The sequence below is a fragment of the Cherax quadricarinatus genome, chromosome 35 (assembly GCF_038502225.1).
Source record: "Cherax quadricarinatus isolate ZL_2023a chromosome 35, ASM3850222v1, whole genome shotgun sequence".
Lineage (NCBI taxonomy): Eukaryota > Metazoa > Arthropoda > Malacostraca > Decapoda > Parastacidae > Cherax > Cherax quadricarinatus.
In genome coordinates, this window is record NC_091326.1 from 17,666,098 (window position 1) to 17,682,857 (window position 16,760).

The 16,760-nt window shown below is 42.6% G+C and overlaps 1 protein-coding gene across 2 annotated transcripts in view; it reads right to left on the bottom strand.

The window, feature by feature from the left end:
• Positions 1-16,760, bottom strand: part of LOC128695029 (uncharacterized) — a gene marked incomplete at its 3' end in the record, with an annotated part of 538,480 nt that overhangs the window by 29,953 nt on the left and 491,767 nt on the right. Inside the window, 1 exon segment of one of the 2 annotated variants that reach the window (XM_070091415.1) lies at positions 295-447. Coding sequence (XP_069947516.1) covers positions 295-447 — 153 coding nt within the window. 2 annotated transcript variants of the gene reach the window in all.

Consider the following 16,760-nt stretch of genomic DNA (forward strand, 5'->3'; position numbering starts at 1 on the left):
CACTTGTAGTGTTTCCTGGTTGGTGTGGTGATGCCTGGCTCTTGTGGTGTTCCCTGGTTGGTGTGGTGATGCCTGGCTCTTGTGGTGTTCCCTGGTTGGTGTGGTGATGCCTGGCACTTGTAGTGTTTCCTGGTTGGCGTAGTGATGCCTGACTTGTGGAGTTGCCTGGTTATTGGTGTGGTGACGCCTGGCTCTTATTGGTGTGGTGACGCCTGGCTCTTATTGGTGTGGTGACGCCTGGCTCTTATTGGTGTGGTGGAAGGTTGGGATGGAGGGAGGAGAGTTAGGACTCACTCTGTGTCGTCCTGGTTGTTGGAGACAATCTGGTTGTTGGAGTGCTGCTGGAGATTGGTCCTGTGGGCGACGTGTTCAATAAGGTCAGGTTGGGTTGTAATGGAGTAGCTCAGACCTTGCTTCCGACCCATTATGCTTTCATTGTCCAGCAGGCTGCCGGTGGGAAGAGTCAAAGCTAATTTTACTAACCCAAGCTTAGCTTAGCATTTTACACAATAAGAAAAAAAAACATATTCACATATATTAGCTAAACCCGTACAAAGCCCGGGAATGGGACTTAAAATTACAAAAAAACATTGCATAGTAAAAATCAGTTTACCCTAAAATTATGTCGAAATCTAGTCTTTCAGAGGCGCCTTGATGCTGGTAAGTAGCTCTTGATCTAGGGAACTGAACACCCTCACTTTCCCTGGATCAAACCTGGTTGCCTTCCTTCTACCCATGCTGAGACCCCTACGGGTTTAACGCTCCCTAATGAATGCAATAATAAAGCAATTCGACATGTTTAAGAGAAGAATATTCAGTTACCCAAAGTTTAGTTTAGCAGCTTGGATTAATAACACCAGAATTACTACAAGGTTAATAATAACTATAAAGAGCATTAGGTAGCAAAAATCTGTTTAGATCACTCCAAAATGTGAGTGAACCCTATGCAACTTAAAAAAAAATAGGAGCAACCCAAAACACGGTTTTTGAAGGAAATTACCTGGTCCAAGAGGACCAAGTCATTTTCCGTGACCGTCTTCAATTCCTAGTTTTCTTGGGGATGGCACTTCCCGTTTCTGTCATGACCAACTCCTAAGAGAGATACATGCCAGCTTTGGGTGGCGACGATCAGATTACTGCATTGCTAAGACGAGGATCGAAAAAAATAACCGAAAACGGCCCTATAAGGAAATCCCCCCGGTCCTAAGACCGAGGTATCTCTGATACCGTTTTCATTTCTCATTTTTGGGGGAAGGGCATTCCATCTTTTCTGTTGTGCCCAACGCCAATAGTGAAGGGCATGTGAGATCTGACATTTTAAGGACAGAAAACGGTATTTGAAGGAAATCACCCAGTCAAGAACGACCAAGATATTTCCGAGAATTTTCACTCTCCAATTTTCTCCAGGACATTTCCCCTCTTCTGTCATGCCGATCTTCAAGAGTAGAATAGAAAATGGTAACGGCACATGGAAGATGTATCCAATTTTGCCTAAAAAAAAAAGTCGCGTAATGATGGGCTCAACATTCTCTCCAAATTACTGATGTATCTTTTGAAAATAAAGAAGTCTTAATGCCGGGGACATAAAACCCGCGAAAAATGTGGTCATAAAGCTTTAAATTACGCGGGAGCCGCAGCGCGGGAAACTGGGCCTCACCTGCTCCCACGAATTATTACCCAAGTTTACCGCCTTTATAGTCAAGATAACTCATTAAAATCTGTCTCATTACCAGTGGGACAGGACAAGGTGCAGCAACCCCACAATTCTGTGACGACGCCAGTATCATTCCCTAGCAAGGCCCAGCCCCCCCCCCCCCTCCAAAAAAAAAAGTGGCTCTTTCTCCCTTAGGTTGAGAGGCTCCTGTTCCTTTGCTGTTTCATCAACGGTTTATCCTGCTATTAAAATATATGTGTAACGATCTACCAAGAACAAGAAAAATGAATGAAATGTAGAGGATGATAAAACAAAAACAAACGGAATATCGAAAAGTTTGAAAAAAAAAAACACGAAAATTTAAGGATACCTCATCATTATTTTAAAAGATTTACAAAGTGAACTTAACAACAATAATAACAAACTTATTTCTAATTAGACATATATAATTCGTTATGCATATTGTAAAAAAACAGACTCAATCACCGAGTATTTTTTCCCTCGTCCAACAGCCTAATGCCACAGCATTTTCTCTTATGTATGAATGAAAAAATATAGTCCACCATCAATCACAATCAAATCATCGAGCAGAATCCACGATGATGACTAATGATAATGGTAATTGATGATTGTTAATAATGATATATAGCGCTAATGACCCTGGTGATTGAGCGCTTAGTTTTGATAATAATAATAATAATATAAGGTGTTCTGAATATTTAATAAAAGTCAAATGTTAATGAAAAATGCATTATTATGTTTTATTTCTGACAGAAAAACACGACGCTTTTACTTTTTTCAGCAGTCAAGTTCTTGATGAACAACCAGCCACCTGACTCATGGTTGACCCATGAACAACAATCTCTAGGTTTTCAGTTGCTCAAAATTTAACGTTGTGACCCATGCGGGTTCAGTGTTTGTTGCTGAATAATAATAATAATAATAATAATAATAATAATAATAATAATATTACGGTAATGCGCAGAGAATAAACGTTTACAATTCCTATGGATAAAATATTTCCTATGTTAGGACCTTTAGTGCTGTGATAATGAAGGTTCTTGTTTCAAGAAACTGGAGTTACCCTTCCATGCTAAAGTCATACTTGTTTACCTTCCATTCTTCAGGCGCTGTATACCTCCCGACGAGTTTAGCGCTTCTTGTCTATAATAATGTTAGGATGACTATCTTAGAGCCGTGGTAGACTTCACCCTTCACAACATTATTGAGAGGTGAGCAGCAGACCAGCCTGGGGTCATGCAGTGCTGGGGGACTGAAGGAGCCTTGACAACAGCCTCGTTCACTCAACCATCGTTCTCAAATACCGTTAACAGGTATCGTTTATAAATGCCAATAAATCTGTCACAATGTGCAGTCATTGAAGGTCACAAGTACGATGATTAAAGGGAGGAAGTGTGAATCGTGGAGTGGGTGATGGTGAGGGAAGGGAAACGAGGGAGGGGAACGGGAAGGGGGTGGAGGAGGGGAGCTTCATAAATAAGATCAATACTGGCCACAGGGAGTCCGGGTTCATACTAGCCTAGTACAGTTGTGGCATTATTTGCTGTCACTGCCATTCCGCCTACCTTTCCACTAGTTTTCTCATTTCCTTCCCCTGTTTCCTCTCTTCTTTCCTTTCTCTCATCTCTTCCTTCCTCCCCTACTTCTCTCAATTCCTTCTCTCTTCCTCCATCCTTTCTCCCTATCTCACTTCTTCCCTTGTCTCCATGCTATTCTTTATTTTCACCCTCTGTCTTCCCCTCTCACATTCCCTCTTCCTCTTTCTACAGATGGATGGATATTTAATAGCCCAAGAGAAATTCAAACACAAAGGAAAATTCACCAATTGATCATGAGGTAATTAAACAGATTTGGCTAAAAAAAATTAATTTGTTTCAAACTCTCCCGCCATTACCAGGATGTTCATTAGCCCGAGTTTACCAGGAGTCACATCAGCCACTGGTACTGGGTAAACATTTTTAAATTATACAAAGGCAAATTAAACTTAAAAAAAAAAACAGTCATTAAGCAGGTAAAAATCGATGAAGCAAACTTGTCTGACGCAAAACGATCATAGCCTCTTCAAATTTCTGATTGAAATATTTCCTCGCTGATATACCTCGGTCATTATATTATACAAAACATATTAGCAGGCAAATATAATAGTCATTCTACGTGCTCTAAGAGGAGTCTAAAAAAAAGTTGCTCTGACTAATTATCACTCAAGTTTGGCATCGCTTGTAAAAAGTCTCTTGTTATCCCCCCCCACACACAATCATAAATATTAGAGGAATAATAAAAAAATATAGGAGAATACAGTATTAGATGTTATAACTTGGCTTTACATTCAATTTCGCTGCTCCGTTACGTCTATTTTCCTGCTTCCCTACACCTAGCTGTCTACCTCCCCAGCTGTGCGAAATTGTCAATTGAGGATCTCGCCAGACCCAGCAGTTGATGCATACGTTATAAAATATATATTAAATAAGAACAAATCGCGTCAATAATGCTAAGAGATATAGCGGTTCTGTCAAATCTTCAGTGCACTATATAGTCGCCACTACAATAGTGGTGTACAATACTGACATAGTGATGAATAAAACACATGTGCCACACCTTGATATCTTCGTTTTGGAGTGTTGCACTTCATCGCCTTATACAGGACTGAAATACCCTTATACCTTATCTTTCCTTCCCGCTGCATTGTTTCCTAATTTTTGAAGTGTTCCTTCCAGAGTTATCTGCCGCACCTCCCTCTCCACATGTCTTCCTTTTAAAAACATTTCCCTCTCCATCGCAGACATTTGTTTCTTCTTTTTCTACCTCTTCTCCGCCTACAGTTGCATTCTTTTCCCCTTCACCACTTTCCGCTTTACGAATCCTCTCACACACCTTTCTCTCGAATATCCTTCTTCGGGTTTTTTTTTTTCACACTCAATTCCCTCTTCCCACGCTCGTTCCCTTTTCTCCACACTCCCCTTTCTCCCCACACTTGACTCACGCTATACCACACAATCTGTGTACACTCAGCCCACATGTATTGATGCTGTATGTCTTTGGGAATGAACAACAATCTTAAAACAATCATAACACAACTCAGTGCTGAAATAACAAATCATAACACAATGCTGATATAACAGTCATCTCACACTCAACAACATTCCTATATACTAGTGACCCCTGACAATACACACTATACATGCAACTGTGATCATGATAATATACTTCATACACACCATTTCAACATACTACTCTTATCCTGATAAGATACACATCATTCATACATTCTACTCTGACCCTGACAATAAACACCATACACGCCTTTAATACATTCAACCGTGATCCCTGACAATATACACCACACTGTGACTCATGTATACCATCTTTATGAAAATATAGTATCAGTCACGGGAAGAGCTAAACTCGCAGGGATCGTACAACGCCTGGGGCAGGAACGGTAATCAATCACGTTTAATCTGAGGGAAGGCATCTTCAATCCCTTGTATCAGAGTCCTTTTACCAGCATTGAAAGCATAAAATAATTTTTCCAATTATACCAAAATTACGTATGATTGTAAATACCTGTATATACTGCTCATACCAAAGTTAATTTCTTAAGGTAGGCTTTGCTTCCATAATAATGGTGTTAAATTACGATTTGTCTTCTTGTTAGATTTGTGTATGCTAAACACAAGACGTATCCACTCATCGACACCATGCCTAACCCTTCTAGGGTAGGGTAGGTTCCTGAGCCCGAGCCTTTAGCTCATAAGACTGTCATTCCCATTATCCCTCTTGGGGCGGGGATGGCAGACCAGAGAGGCCTAGCTTGTGGCTAGGCCTGGGGACAGTTGGTCCCAAAGATGAGGAGGTACTTGTGCCTCCTCTCATGGGAGACTTAGGTCTCAGACACTCCCTAAAGAGGGAGCCAACGCCGGGCCACCACTTGGACAAGGCCCGGGCCGGGAGAATACCGGCTAATCTTTAACTAACTAACTAACGTATCCACTGCACAAGGGTCATTATGCTGCATGTAATCTGTATACTATTGATACATTTAATTCTTAAAACAGGATTTAAGAGATGCACACATCTTTCAATATACACACTGAGACGCAAACAATTTGCTGCTTATATACTGAGGAACACACATTGCTGTGTATACCCTGGAAGACATGTACAACTTGTATGTGAACTTACACAGTCTTAAATTTGACTTTTCAACAACATGAGGACGCGGGGGGTGACAAAAGAAGCGTACACGTACAATATGATCTCTGAGTGAGACTCGGGAAAATGTGGTTCAAATATCAACACAGAGATCCAGTCTCTGAAGCAGACACACATGGGAAGTGTTATATGCTAGCGGAAAGTGACAAACAAGGGGGTAACCACTTTACGACATTCGTTGGAAACGTTTTGGTCCTGGCACCTTGGCTGGAGTGACCCAAGTCTCTAGACCGAAACGTGTCCATTAAAAATGTCCTATGGACGACTGCATTTTTCTTCCCTTTCTCAGTTTGTCAATAACACAAACCTTTATAGTAAAAATGGTATGTGGTACCGAGTTTTTATAATTTTTAAATACGAAATTTAAACAGTGTATACACGAGACCTGGTCACGGACCGAGCCGCCGGGGCGTTGATCCCCCAAATCCTCTCCAGTTATACAGTGAGAAACATTCGTCTCTCAATATCCTGTCACGTAGTGAAATAGGGGCAGCCTAGGTAGTCGTTCACATGCCCCATCACACTCCCCCTCCTCTATGTTAGCATTTCGGTAATGCTTTTATTCATGTTAACAGATTTTATAGATAAATTTATCTTCATATTATTGTGTGTATTGCATATACACATTTTTTATTGCATATATTTTATTGCCTAATGCCCTACTAGGCCAAAGCGTTCTTCAAATATCACAACTACTCTTAAATTTTCCTTCTATCGTAGTAACTCTGATTCAAGGACACAAGTGCAACTAATGTGACATTTTATTGTGGCAACGTTTCGCTCTCCAGGAGCTTTATCAAGCCATCTCTGAAGTCTTAGCAAGAATCCTCCTGAAAACAGTAAACCCTGCCATCACATAGTCTGTCCTGTTGTACTACACAAAGCACATTACAGAGAGTGAACACTGAAACAGGCTGCCTCTATCCAGTCTATATTTGTCCAACTTATTTTTATGTTACCCAAGTAATAGCTTTTATATCCTTTTACTCATGTACGATTTAATTGCTCTACCATATTGTATTACTACTACCACTACAACTTTTGTCACTACTACTACTACTACCACTAGTATTGCACCTCACTCTGAGCCTATATATACCCTCTGTGTTCAATGTATTGTTTGTAATGGCTTGATAAAGCTCCTGGAGAGCGAAACGTTGCCACAATAAAATGTCACATTAGTTGTACTTGTGTCCTTTTACTTTACATATTGTCGGTAATTCTACCAACTTTATTACAACTCTGATTCAAAAGGATTTTTCTTGCAGAGATCGAAGCTCTGTCTCAGAGTATTGCTATATACCTTGATATATATAATATATATTTATATATCACCATCATCACATTAACTCTGAGAATCATTATATTCACTACATCCTCACTCTTGCTTCACAATAAATAATCCACATTTATATTTATGTATTTAAATTGCGTTTATTCCCAAAATGGATCCTATACGCCACAAGGACCTCTGAAAGACGCGAAGGACGCCAGGACTGGGTCCCAAGGACTTCCCGATTTAGGAATACCACAAAAACCAGTCTAGATGTGGTGTGAGGCGACCAGGTGGTACAACAGCTGCTGACGGCTGTGTACTGCACTGTCTGCACAAAAACAAGCGCACTTATACGTTATATATTCTCTACTCCCTTCAAGATGATGACTCCAAGAAGCTGGAGCTACTCCTTCAAGTTGATAAATAAGACATGTGCAACATCTGGGTATATTTATGAAGAAGTCTGGCCAGCCAGGAGGATCAAACCTGATCACTTCCCATCCCGTAGGTAATTTTACAGCACAGTACACCGGCCGTGAAAATAAGTATCACGTATACCGCCCAAAATGAATCCAAACCTTTATATTAGTAAAATACACTAGGATTTAAGGTTTGGTGACGATCAAAAAAGGAATTCTCCAGTTATCGTACGGAAAACAACTTAATAAAACTGGTAGATTAAAATTTACACAATCCAAATTTATTGCAAAATTTACTTCGAGGGAAAAAAATCAGTGGTAAAAATGTGCAGCTGACAGTAGCAGGATTTTCTGGTTACATCACAGAATCACACAATTCCAAGAATATTAACTATGTTAGTAAAATGGCAAATTTGAACCTATACAGGCTAAACTCAAGATAATAACCCCCTTATCACAGAATGCTTCAGACGTTCTAAACAAAAAAAAATATACCATTTTGGAAATTAAATTAACAACTTGGCGCCTTCACACTCCAATAACACTCTGAACCTTCTAAGTAGGATACACCATCGCTGAAGATTTGAGGCAGATCAAAAATGGCTTTTTCTCAAGTTATCGTATGGAAACAAAAATCGGAAATAATCCATAAAAAGCTGACCAGAGGCACCTGCATGTGCCAAAAACTGCATAAACCTTCACCTGGTTATAGTTCACTACCACCTGATGACATCTTCCCCAGACGCTGTATAACCCCAACAGTTCATCGCTTCCATATAAATATAAAAATAATTCTTCAAACCTGTAATTCATATTTTGTGTTCTTAATCCTGTCCCCTCAAGGCAGGTTCCTGGACGTCAGTGGGAAGCTCTTGGTCTAAGGATATGAACCTGACCTCTCCTTCGTTGGATTGAAACTGACTGGCTCCCATACTCCCATAGGCTGTTGACCCATACCAGTTTAGAGCTCCCCGATGAACGCAATAATCCTATTCCCGTCAATCCTGAAAACAGCAGACTCATTTTCTTGTAATATTTAATTTATTCCTTTTTTGTACTATAAAGACACCTTGATACTTGCAGCATGGCATGTATATATATATATATATATATATATATATATATATATATATATATATATATATATATATATATATATATATATATATATATATATATATATATATATTCTAAGGTGTCAGGCAATAACCGGCTCCATTTAAAATTAAAATCTATTGTAATACACGATAAAGGTTTGTTTTAACTAAGGACTTAAAAATCTCACTTCCTTGCACTGTGCGTCAGCTCTTTCAGTGTTTATGTATTTTCTTATATTATGATGACTGACTCCATATCCTGGAGTCTACCTGGATGTCGTTCTGAGGGTCAACGACCTCGCGGCCCGGCCTTTGGTCAACCAGGTGGTCCGGGTGGTCGGCTACTAACTTTAAGTGTCTGTTCAGTTCCCTCTTGAAGACAAGGTTCCGAGAGTTTTCCTGCTCTTGCAACCTGGCCCTGGGCCAGGCTTGTCTGGCCAACCAGGTTGTTACTGCTGGCGGCCGCTGGCCATCATATCTGAGTTATCCTGCACTTAGCGGAGGTATAATATAATATCTTTATTTACAACAAGTACAAGGTATACAGGCCTAGCTGACATCAATGACATAGAACTATATAGAAAGCCCCTTGTTATGCTGAGAATTTTGGCCAAATTAGGTCAGTGTCCCAGGATGCGACCCACACCAGTCGACTAACACCCAAGTACCCATTTACTGATGGATGAACATAGACAACAGGTGTAAAGAAACACACTCAATGTTTCTACCATGGATGGGAATCGAACCCAGTCCCTCGCCGTGTGAAGCGAGAGCTTTATCCACCAGAGCCCCAATAATACATGTCCAATTTCCTACTGAAGACTTATACACTTGTTCGGGCAGTGTTTCCGATATGTTTTGGAAGTGTTAAACAGTCTGGGACAATGGGTGTTAATACAATATTCTCAGTTACTACGACCCCCCTACTTCTCGATTTTATTTTAAACATTTTATATCTCATACTCAAGTATAGCATTCATCCTACATGTAAAGGATAGTTAACTTTAGCGAGTTTTTTTTTATGATATTAAAGAACATACAACTGAGGACACCTAGTGACCACTTGCATTCTTCGTAAACTGGAACATTGTCCGTGAAATTATACTATATATTAATGTTAAATATTCATAAAAATAAGACTCCACTATCATCTTCATTCTTAAACGAATATACGAACGCATTCAGACGTATCTCAATGAATTATTATTTAAAATGTAGGATAAAACACTGAATATATGATAGTATAAGTTAGAAAATAAACCAGATACAGTCACTGAACACCTCAACGACTGTGAGTCAACACAGAAAACGGGAAAAGCCCAGTAACTGAGCTGACTGGAAGTCAAGACTACGACGCAGGTAGTGAAGACTGCGGCGGGGAGAGACTACAGAGGGTAGAGGGAGTGGGAGAGGGAGACGGCTGCTTAATTGTGTTTCAAGCCTATCGACTACTCAAAGCGCCATCATTAAAGCTGCATGTGATCTGTGTACCACCAGTCAAGAACAATTTAATCCTTAAAAGAGGGATTAAACTCTACGATTGCATATAGCAAGAGACGTATCCTTCTCGGTGTATGGGGAGGGGAGGGGTAAGTGGAGGGGGGTGATATGAGGGAGTGGGAGGAGAGTGTTGAACAGAGAAAGAGAGAAAGAGAGAGAGAGAGGTTGGGTAATGGAGTGAGCTGGATTGAACTGCCTCAAGGAAAGGTTGCCGCCTCCCCTCACTGATTGCCTCCTGACGAAGTTATGAGGTGTGACTGTGAATGAGGCACAGCAGTCATTGTGTGTGTGTGCGTGTACTCACCTAGTTTTGGTTGCAGGGGTCGAGTCACAGCTCCTGGCCCCGCCTCTTCAATGGCCGCTACTTGGTCACTCTTCCTGCTCCATGAGCTTTATCATATCTCTTCTTAAAGCTATGTATGGATCCTGCCTCCACTACATCACTACCCAAACTATTCCACTTCCTGACAACTCTTTGACTGAAGAAATACTTGCTAATATCCTTGTGATTCATCTTTGTCTTCAACTTCCAACTGTCCACCGTGTCGATTCCTCACAGTATTTTATATGTCGTTATCATGTCCTCCCTATCTCTCCTAGTGTCGTCAGGTCGATTTCCCTTAGCCTCTCCTTGTAGGACATAATCCCTTACGTGCTTGGCTAGGTGTGGGTTCCAAACTGGTGCTGCATACTCCAATATGGGCCTAACGTACACGGTGTACAGGGTCCTGAACGATTCCTTATTAAGATGTCGGAATGTTGTTTTTAGGTTTACTAGGCGCCCATATGCTGCAGCAGTTATTTGGTTGATGTGCGCCTCAAGAGATGTGCCCGGTGCTATACTCACCCCAAGATCTTTTTCCTTGAGTGAGGTTTGTAGTCTCTGGCCCCCTAGACTAGACTAGACTAGTCTGTGGTCTTCTTTGCCCTTCCCCAATCTTCATGACTTTGCACTTAGTGGGGTTGAACTCCAGGAGCCAGTTGCTGGACCAGGCCTGCAGCCTGTCCAGATCCCTTTGTAGTTCTGCCTGGTCCTCGTCCGATTGGATTCTTCTCATCAACTTCACATCATTTGCAAACAGGGACACTTAGGAGTCTATTTCTTCCGTCATGTCATTCGCAAATACCAGAAACAGCACTGGTCCTAGGACTGACCCCTGTGGAACCCCACTCGTCACAGGCGCCCACTCTGACACCTCGCTACGTACCATTACACTCGCTGTCTTCCTGGCAGGTATTCCCTGATCCATTGTAGTGCCTTCCCTGTTATCCCTGCCTGGTCCTCCAGCTTTTGCACTAATCTCTTGTGTGGAACTATGTCAAACGCCTTCTTACAGTCCAATAAAATGTGTGTGTGTGTGTGTGTGTGTGTGTGTGTGTGTGTGTGTGTGTGTGTGTGTGTGTGTGTGTGTGTGTGTGTGTGTGTGTGTGTGCGCGCGAGCGTGAGTATTATTTCTAGTGACAGGAATAAAGCTCTCTTCGTCACATATTAATATCATCCTCTTAGTAACGGTCAGCATTTCACTGCTGCTAAGACAGTCAAAAGGGCAACTGGTCATGGGCCTTAAACAGTGATTAACTGACTATTGTAGGCATTGTAGAGTGACAGACACACAATACTGTTGTGTGGTGTCGCTGGAGAGCGTGGCTATGATGCCTGTGTATACACTAACTTGCAATTATCACGAACATAAGAGTCACAACACCGTGGCTGGAACAAGTCACAATACCAAGGCTGGAACAAGTCACAACACCGTGGCTGGAACAAGTCATAATACCGTGGCTGGAAAAAGTCACAATACCAAGGCTGGAAAAAGTCACAATACCATGGCTGGAACAAGTCACAATACCATGGCTGGAACAAGTCACAATACCGTGGCTGGAACAAGTCACAATACCAAGGCTGGAAAAAGTCACAATACCAAGGCTGGAAAAAGTCACAATACCATGGCTGGAACAAGTCACAATACCATGGCTGGAGCAAGTCACAATACCGTGGCTGGAACAAGTCACAATACCATGGCTGGAACAAGTCACAATACCATGGCTGGAACAAGTCACAATACCATGGCTGGAACAAGTCACAATACCATGGCTGGAACAAGTCACAATACCATGGCTGGAACAAGTCACAATACCATGGCTGGAACAAGTCACAATACCATGGCTGGAACAAGTCACAATACCATGGCTGGAACAAGTCACAATACCGTGGCTGGAACAAGTCACAATACCATGACTGGAACAAGTCACAATACCATGGGTGGAACAAGTCACAATACCATGGCTGGAACAAGTCACAATACCATGGCTGGAACAAGTCACAATACCATGGCTGGAGCAAGTCACAATACCGTGGCTGGAACAAGTCACAATACCATGGCTGGGACAAGTCACAATGCCATGGCTGGAACAAGTCACAATACCGTGGCTGGAACAAGTCACAATACCATGGTTGGAACAAGTCACAATACCATGACTGGAACAAGTCACAATACCATGGCTGGAACAAGTCACAATACCATGGCTGGAACAAGTCACAATACCGTGGCTGGAACAAGTCACAACACCGTGGCTGGAACAAGTCACAATACCAAGGCTGGAAAAAGTCACAATACCATGGCTGGAACAAGTCACAATACCGTGGCTGGAACAAGTCACAATACCGTGTCTGGAACAAGTCACAATAGCATGGCTGGAACAAGTCACAATACCATGGCTGGAGCAAGTCACAATACCGTGGCTGGAACAAGTCACAATAGCATGGCTGGAACAAGTCACAATACCATGGCTGGAACAAGTCACAATACCATGGCTGGAACAAGTCACAATACCATGGCTGGAACAAGTCACAATACCATGGCTGGAACAAGTCACAATACCATGGCTGGAACAAGTCACAATACCGTGGCTGGAACAAGTCACAATACCATGACTGGAACAAGTCACAATACCAAGGCTGGAACAAGTCACAATACCATGGCTGGAACAAGTCACAATACCGTACCTGGAACAAGTCACAATACCGTGGCTGGAACAAGTCACAATATAGTGTCTGGAACAAGTCACAATACCATGGCTGGAACAAGTCACAATACCATGGCTGGAACAAGTCACAATACCATGGCTGGAACAAGTCACAATACCATGGCTGGAACAAGTCACAATACCATGGCTGGAACAAGTCACAATACCATGGCTGGAACAAGTCACAATACCATGGCTGGAGCAAGTCACAAAACCGTGGCTGGAACAAGTCACAATACCATGGCTGGAACAAGTCACAATGCCATGGCTGGAACAAGTCACAATACCGTGGCTGGAACAAGTCACAATACCATGGCTGGAACAAGTCACAATACCGTGGCTGGAACAAGTCACAATACCATGGCTGGAACAAGTCACAATACCATGGCTGGAACAAGTCACAATACCATGGCTGGAACAAGTCACAATGCCGTACCTGGAACAAGTCACAATACCGTGGCTGGAACAAGTCACAATACCGTGGCTAGAACAAGTCACAATATAGTGTCTGGAACAAGTCACAATACCATGGCTGGAACAAGTCACAAATAACTTACATTTCGAGAGATAAACCTTAGGAAGACATTTCGGTCTCCTCCTCGACCGTTATCAAGTTACAGAGAAGACTCTATGACTCTGAATGACGTGCCCGAAACAACAGCTCCGAAACGACACGCTGCGGAATAAGTCTACTGAGGCAATGTTTCGCTCACTCAGATGCAGAGTAAACGTTCCTTAACATACGTATCTATTACTATGGTTTCATATCGTTCCCGGATAATAACATGTCCCGTAGCTCGGATGGTAGCGCACTCAGTTCACACATACAGGTCCGTGGTTCAATCGCCGGTACGGGTGGAAGCATTAGGGTGTGTTTCCTTAAGATATCTGCTGTCCCTGTTCACCTAGCAATAAATAGGTACCTGGGTGTTAGTCGACTGGTGTGGGTCGCATCCTGGGGATAAAATTAACCTACTTTACCCGAAGTGTTCTGCATAACAAAGGGCTTTCGATATAGTATGTCACTGATGTCAGCTATGGTCTGTATACGTTGTATCATGTACTTGCAGAAATAATAATAATAATAATAATAATAATAATAATAATAATAATAATAAATAATAATAATTATGATTACTACCATGTTTCCCTCCCACAAGTAATTATCTACCGTCTGTTACATTTCCTACTAGAAAATCTCTTTGCGGTGATCATTATTCTTCTTGATGTAACTACTGTTACTGAACTCTTACTCACCAGATTGATGGCAGCTTCATCAATTTTCTCGACTATAGAGGCATCAGCAACATTACTGTCTTAAAAGAGCATCAGTGGCAGCATTATCAGGAATATTTGTCATCGCCAGCATTGTCATCATCATTTGCAGCAGCAGCACCAGCATTATCAACACTGGCATTGTTTGCCTCATCACCATTATCATCAGCACCAGTACTACCAGCATCAACATTATCATCAGCACCAGTACTACCAGCATCAACATTATCATCAGCACCAGTACTACCAGCATCAACATTATCATCAGCACCAGTACTACCAGCAGCAACATTATCATCAGCACCAGTACTACCAGCATCAACATTATCATCAGCACCAGTACTACCAGCAGCAACATTATCATCAGCACCAGTACTACCAGCAGCAACATTATCATCAGCACCAGTACTACCAGCAGCAACATTATCATCAGCACCAGTACTACCAGCAGCAACATTATCATCAGCACCAGTACTACCAGCAGCAACATTATCATCAGCACCAGTACTACCAGCATCAACATTATCATCAGCACCAGTACTACCAGCAGCAACATTATCATCAGCACCAGTACTACCAGCATCAACATTATCATCAGCACCAGTACTACCAGCATCAACATTATCATCAGCACCAGTACTACCAGCAGCAACATTATCATCAGCACCAGTACTACCAGCAGCAACATTATCATCAGCACCAGTACTACCAGCATCAACATTATCATCAGCACCAGTACTACCAGCAGCAACATTATCATCAGCACCAGTACTACGAGCAGCAACATTATCATCAGCACCAGTACTACCAGCATCAACATTATCATCAGCACCAGTACTACCAGCAGCAACATTATCATCAGCACCAGTACTACCAGCAGCAACATTATCATCAGCACCAGTACTACCAGCAGCAACATTATCATCAGTACCAGTACTACCAGCAGCAATATCTGAATTATGAGAAGCGTCATCGTTAGCATGATGAGCAACATCGACAGCTTCATCCCCCAGCATCACTGAAAGGCGCAGCAGCTGCAGCAACTGTAACAACAGCTGCCAAGCCACCCCGCCCAACAGCAGACTCTGGAGTCATCCCAGAAACAAATCTTCAACGACCTCACGTAATATCAAGATGACAAGCATACTGCAACCGGAAGAGAAGATGGAGTGGCGGGTGAGGGTGAGGGAGGGGGTGAGGGAGGGGGTGAGGGAGGGGGTGAGGAAGAGGGAGGGGAAGAGGGAGGGGGAGAAGCGGGAGGGAGGGGAAGAGGCAGGGGGAGAAGCGGGAGGAAGGCTCAAGGAAGTCATGAAAACGGGTGTCACTACTTCAACATGGAATCAACCCAGAGTTAAGGTGGGTGACGAAGCGGGGGATGGATTACTGTTGTTGTTGTTGTTATTGTTGCAATTGTTGTTTTAATTATTGTTGTTGTAGTTATTATTATAGTTGTTGCTGGTTTAATAGTGTTTACAATCCTGACGAGTCTTTGTCGTAAGTTGATATATGACTGGTGTGGACACCATTGCTAAAATAATGGTAGTCACCGTCACTATGGCGGAGCAGCAATAACTGCGGAGGGACTCTGTGATCTGAGTGGGTGGAAACAAATTAGCTGCCTCTTTCAGCAATGGTCTCAATTCCTCGGAAGTTGTTTTGATTCCTCGTTGAGAAAATGGTGAGTGTGTGAGGAAGTTCTCTTGGTGAGGAGGGTGAGGAGGAGGAGGCCGAGGGGAGACGTGAAGGAACTTTGTTAGGTCAGGAAACAGGAGAAGTGTTTTCTGACGCGGGTCTTAGTCAGATGATGACCCGCAGCTATAGCTTATGGTCATCTGAGCGAAGCATTCCGCTGGCTCAAGTTCGTGTGCGCACCCTTGCTAAATATACAAGTCTGCAACCCCGAGTTAATGGTACAAGTCGGAGCGAAACGTTGTCGTACGCTCCTCTCTCCTTTGTACAGGTTATTTGTGTACTGTTCCAGTCACGGTGTTGTGCCTTGTTATTGTTTAACCAGCACTTTGTGAGATGTGAGAGGCAGTGTAGTGAGGTGTGAGAGGCAGTGTGGTGAGGTGTGAGAGGCAGTGTGGTGAGGTGTGAGAGGCAGTGTGGTGAGGTGTGAGAGGCAGTGTGGTGAGTGTGAGAGGCAGTGTGGTGCAGTGTGAGAGGCAGTGTGGTGAGGTGTGAGAGGCAGTGTGGTGAGATGTGAGAGGCAGTGTGGTGAAGTGTGAGAGGCAGTGTGGTGAGGTGTGAGAGTGTGGTGAGGTGTGAGAGGCAGTGTGGTG